We start from the raw sequence: 5,986 nt of genomic DNA, 5'->3' as shown, positions 1-5,986 counted from the left end.
TTCATAAATGAACATGCTACTTGTTTCCTTTCACATTTGTTTGTATACATAATTTTCAATTGTTAGATTGAAACAAATAAATATGTCCATTGGCTCACTCTTTTATTTTTTTTACTGCAATTTAATTATCTAAGCATATGACTCGTCGGATGATTTGATGTAAAACCATGATCTTTAAAGATATGCTTTGCCTTCAAATTTTATTTTGTTTTCTCATTTTCCTTTTTAAAGAAAAAAATATAAAAGAACTTCAGCAAGAAACGGTGGAGAATTTAGCACGAACTTGAAAAACACACTAAAGCAAAGTACAAAGCTATGCAGCATCCCCGTAGGCTCAAGCATACTTTTTTTTCACCCCCTTGAAAGTATGTTTTTAAACCATTGGGCCGTCGTTTGCATGAAAATCGATTATGGAGAACCACTTGTCCTTGGTATTTTTATTGGCCAAGCCATGGTTTGGAAGAGTACAAATCCGGAGATGCAAACCTTGTGGAATTGACATAATCTAGAGGAGCATGTGCTGGGAGGCCGGCTATGGTGAAGATGCCCGCAAATCGAACCGCTCGCATAAGCTTCAATTCCTTGTATTCAGGTCCCATAAACATTCCCATCCCAAATCCTCTCATCAGCTCCCAAACACAGTTCATTTTTTTGGGCATGAACATGAAGACTGAAAAGTAGTTCTTGTTTGGTACTTCATCAACAATCTGCAGCACATGGAAAATTAAAGTATTTAATCCTAGGCACTGATATATACACATTGCAGATGAGAGAAAATTAGAAATGAATTTGGGAATGCCAAGGGATTAATTACATTGCCCCTGTAAAGGCTGTTGAAGTAGATACACTTCCCAAAGTGCCGAAAATCGCTCCATGAATTGTCCCAAGGGACTCTAGGCACAAGATCGTTGCAATAAACGATCCTAAAGTACTTGCGCGTGCTGCTCTCCAGGTTGTCTTCCACGAATGCTCCAAATCTGGAATCTCCAACTCTTGGTTGACCAAAAGTGTAGACCCCGTCTAACCGCTCCAACAACTCCTTTTCTTCGTGATACGCCAAAATAGATGGAAACAGAATTGCTAGTGCACCACCCAAGCTGTGACCTGTCACTATAAATTTAGCCTTGGGATTGTTTTTCAAAGCATCTTTCAAAATTTCCCTGATGGTATAGTAAGCGTATTGCCTATCAGATTGGGGTATGTTCTCGGGCCAACCACTGCCCCTCTGTAGACCAAGAGCTTCCATGAATCCAGAATGCACCCTTCCCACTTTGGGAAGTTCAAAATAGGAGATATCGATGTCTGTAATCCAATCATCAGCAGCAAAGGGTTCTGTACCTCTGAAGGCCACACATATCAGTTCCGAGTCCGTGTCCTTGTTTTGTCGAAACAATATTGCTTGTGTTGTTGGTTTCCTTTGGAAAGCTAGCCACCACCACAAAAAAAAAAGAGGAGGATCAGTTCCGATTGAAAGACAAATAATTAACCATCAAACTAACAGCAATTTAAAACACCAGATTGACATTATTTGGACCCCATATGTAGCCTTTTAAGGCCGGAATATAAATTGTTTTCACATGGTATATTACCTATTACGATCGAGGAGGATAGGGTTTCGAATGCTCAAAAGTTATGAAACTCGTGCTTAATGAAAAAGCTGTATATTCCCAGCTAATTTTTGTAAACAAGTGTTCTCCGATAACTAATCGTTGCAAATTCCTCTCTGATAAAGCAGCCATTAAAATTTAAAAGTAAGGTAGGAATAAGGAATACTTACCGTTCCAGAACTCGTAAAATCCCATGAATTCCATCTGTAAAAAGTAGTTTAACGAGGTCATCAATTGTCACTACATGATATCTAAAGAGATGACTACACTAGGTTATCGAATAAGTAAGAAACAAAACATACACACATATAGAAAATTGAAACTAAAACTGTTTTACCTTCCAGATTTGCGAGACTACATATTCAATATGAGCGGGGTTCTCGTAAGCTATTTTGGCAGCCATTATTGCGAGAGCCGAATTATATCTCGTATCGTCAATTAGGATGTTCTCATCCAGCTCTTCCCTATCGTCTGAAAGTCCAATCATCGTCAGGAACTTGGGCGAATCTCTATCTGGGACTTTTTCTGGTCGGCGCCCTACAAAAGATAAAAATGGAATACAAACCTCCTTACACAACCATGCACACTCGTAATCTTTAATGACCTAATCGATAAAATATAGTAAAAAAGAAATCCTATCTAGAATGTTATGCTGTACAACAAAACGATAACTGATTTCTTATTCCCTTCACACTACAAGTATGTTAGATCTGTTAGCTAGGCGCAAGTCAGACACCAAGACCTTCTCTAGCACCAGGTATCAGTTTATGGATCTTAATTTACGTTCATGCTTTTCATTATTCAAGTGTAACTAGAGTCACTGCTGCAATTTAGTTTGATATCCAGTCTGCGTTTGTTCAGGAGGTTTGTTCTTGCTGTGTGACAGTGTACTAGGTTTGGAGACTTGCGTTTTGAAGAAACCCGACATAATCGAGGTATTAATGGGGAACAAAGGAGTACTGTTCCTATCACAACTCGCCTCGCCCTGGTTTCTAGGATTTGGAAGATGGTGGGAGAACTTCCACGTAAAATGTTGGAATGAGACCTCGCCCGCAGATTAACGCACCCATCCACACACGCACGATAGCATGCCCTTATGTTTGGCATTTTGATAGCTCTATTCTAATATTCTTATCGATCAATGTTCATGAATTATCCAAAAAGCAAATAATATTTGCACTGAGCAAAGTAGGTAGCAAGAAACTTGGAAAAAGTCAGGCGAATGAAAGAAAAGCAATAGCAATAACTAATTAGAAAACTAAGTAGCAGAGTCTACCCCGAAGGATTTTGAAGATAAGCCCCATAAAACCGCCATTCACGTGCAGCAGGTTAAGCCAGTTCTCGATTGCATACCCCAACAATGCTAGTGGTCTTGCGAATATGGACAAGATAATTTGCATCACGACAGAGCAAACTATGACCACCCTTTTAGGGAATGGTAACCTCGTCCCCCTTGGGGTAAAAATAAATCTTCTACTGTCTGCACGGCTGGAGAGCAAGAAATGAAGGAGATCGAAGATTGTGGCTTTCTCCGGAGCTAGCACCATAAAGTTGCTAGCAAATGACGTCTCCTCATTGGAAGCCATTGAAGATTCAACTCTAAAAGCTGGGAGATTAATTAATTGATAAAAGGTTCAGCTAGCAGCTAGTATATGGTAATATGGTCGGACAGGGATAGAGCGATGCATTTTAGTGGACCAGTATATATAGAGAGATCAGCGATTTAAGGCATTGGGATTTTCTTCCAAGTTCAATCCCTCGATCGACCAGTGTAGTTTCTCGAGAGTACAGTAAATTAGCCGTGTAGTTTCTCTCTCGAAGTTTTTTTTTTTTTTTTTGAGGGTATCTCTCTCGAAGTTAAGACAAGTGAGAAAGCCCTAAACATTACAAATAGTCAGACACCTACATACTACGAGATACTAAAATTAGTAATTGTCACTAATATCCTCGGAGTTGTTAAAAGACCCACCCACCCACTTAGAAGTAATGGGTTTGCGCAAACCAACTATTCCCTATCCCTCTATAGTAAATTAGATGGGCAAATATTTGTGTAGACTCGGTCTACAGGTGGGCCTGTAGATTGAGTGGTGGAAAAATTGCCACATCATTCAATCTGAATGAAGCCACAAAACTGTTTCAGGCTCAGGCCTCAATTGGAGTTGCGATACTTCTATTAAAAAAATACTTTTATGTGTTAAAAATATTTTTAAAATATTTGGTGAATACAATTCCATAAAATTAAGAATGAAACTTTTGATGTAAAAAGTATTTTTAGTAAAAATTCAAAATTTATACTTTTAAAATAGTTTTTCTGATTTAAAAAAATTAAATTTAATTATTTTATTCTATATTATAAATTGAATAAAGAGATAAATGGACCTAAAATTTTCAAATTACATATTATCCAATACAATAAATACTTATTCAACTATGTTTCTAAATAATATATTTAAAAGCACTTAGGCGTCTAATAATTACTTTTACTAAAAGTTTTAGAGTAAATCTTTCCTACACTGACGATACATTTGTAAATCTTCCAGCCTGGGGGGATTAGTCTGGTCAATTGACCAGGATACCCCCAGTCGACAAAAAAAAAGAAAAAAAAAAAGTATAACCTACTCTATCCTAATCTAGGGGGAAGGGGAGCCTAAGGAGGCTATGGTAGGGGTTAGTGGATATACAGACCCAACTAGATCAAGGAAGTGCTATGGCACAACCCTTAGATTTTTTTCGCTGCTGCTGGTGAGGTTTGAACCCTCACCAACAACCAAAGGAGGGACTTAAGTCCCTCCCTGGTGGCCACTGAGCCATTGGCCCAGTGGTTTCTCTCACCCTACTCTTCCAGCCACAAAGAGGCCGTCACCCTATTCTTTCGGTGCAGCCCCTCAAATCCCAAGTGGTCAAAACAGATCCTCTATCCCCACCGTCTTAATCCCAACTTCCCAATTTCCGTACCTACCACCACCATCACTTCCTCCTTGTACTGTGCCGCCACCAAAAACCAAACACACCATTCCCTTCCCCTTGTTCTGTGCCGCCACCACCACTGCTCAATCCACCTCCATCGAAACTTGCCGTCGTCTTCTTCTTCGTTTTCCTTCTCCAAGTCTTCTTCCCCTCTTTCTCACAAAACAAATTCTTTTCTTGGTTAAGTTCATGAGTTTTGAAGAAAACCCAAATGCACAAATTACATATGAAATCTGAGCAAAAATTACAGAAAATGAGAAAAAAAGATAGTGGTGAGGTCAGGTTTAGAAATCTTACAAGAAAGTTGATATGAGTATGGGAACGAAAGCAAACAGACAGTTAAAAGATGGGATCTTGAAGTGTACTAGTATTGTATTTTAAAACAAAAAGATCGATTAAAAAGAAAAGAGACATGCAATTGCAGACTTATGCAGTATGCCATTCCAGTTAAGCAAGAAGTTATGAATAATTTCATTAATTAATAATGTGACACTCTTTCCTCTCCTACTCATTCCTCCATCACCATCCAGCACCCATATCATTGGAGGAGACGGCAGATTATATCACTGGAGAAGGCAGCACCCATATCAGACATTCCCTTCCTCCTCCTCTTAAACACCAAAATCCTCATTCTTTGTAGTATATTTAGGAAAACTCTCCCTTACATTTTAATTGATCCTCAGTCATCCTCCTCTTCCCTAAGCAAATCCTTTGTTGGCGACGGCGGAGATTTTTCATGTCATTGTTGTAGAAATGGTTACTCGGTGGAACTCCACCGAACCTCATTACCATCGCTTTCAAATTCTCCTCGTTTTTCTCGCAAAATCTAGGGTCTGAAATTGTTCTTTCAAAAGCAAAACAAAGTTTGAAGAAAATCAAATAGCCAGAAACTAATAGATCAATGAAAAATAATTAGTTTGATTGGATTACGCATTATTTGTACGTTATTTATACACATTGAATCATTTGCATCGTCAATACATTTTTCAATAAATTTTTTATTTCACATACATCACATAAAAAAAGTGCTAGATATTTTTTCAAAAAATCATTCGAAGTGATATCTTATCCAAACACACTCAATGATTGGGAGAGTTTGGAGATCTTTGCAAACAGTTAGATGGAGTTTGAGGAAGAAATCTGACATTTTCTTCTGCAGCACCAAAAACACAAATGGAAATAGGGGGAAAAAGACAGTTTTTGGATTTTTGGATTTGTCAGCCTAGTGATGACATGGCAAATTTTGAGCCATTTGGCCTACCGAAGGAGCCCTAGATTAGGTATAGCAAAATTTTGGGAAAAATGCACTTTTCATCCTCAAAGTTTGGGTTGTTGATCAATTTCATCCTCAAAATTTTACCCAAAACATATTTCATCCTCAAAGTTACGTAATTTTGGCCAATTAAGGACAA

General features: G+C 38.2%; 1 protein-coding gene across 1 annotated transcript; it reads right to left on the bottom strand.

Moving 5' to 3' along the window:
- Nucleotides 1-296: 296 nt before the first annotated feature.
- On the bottom strand, nt 297-3,257 carry LOC113749338. Its single transcript, XM_027293040.1, has 5 exons — nt 2,884-3,257; nt 1,945-2,144; nt 1,778-1,811; nt 815-1,425; nt 297-707 (listed from the first exon to the last, which is right to left on the bottom strand). The coding sequence occupies exons 1-5, from the start codon at nt 3,191-3,193 to the stop codon at nt 438-440; spliced, it is 1,425 nt and encodes a 474-aa protein (XP_027148841.1). The 5' UTR covers nt 3,194-3,257; the 3' UTR covers nt 297-437.
- Between the last annotated feature and the right edge of the window lie 2,729 nt (nt 3,258-5,986).

This window comes from Coffea eugenioides, chromosome 1, assembly GCF_003713205.1.
Source record: "Coffea eugenioides isolate CCC68of chromosome 1, Ceug_1.0, whole genome shotgun sequence".
NCBI classification, from domain to species: domain Eukaryota; kingdom Viridiplantae; phylum Streptophyta; class Magnoliopsida; order Gentianales; family Rubiaceae; genus Coffea; species Coffea eugenioides.
Note: the sequence above shows the minus strand (reverse complement) of the source record. Positions and strands in the feature narration are given on the sequence as shown.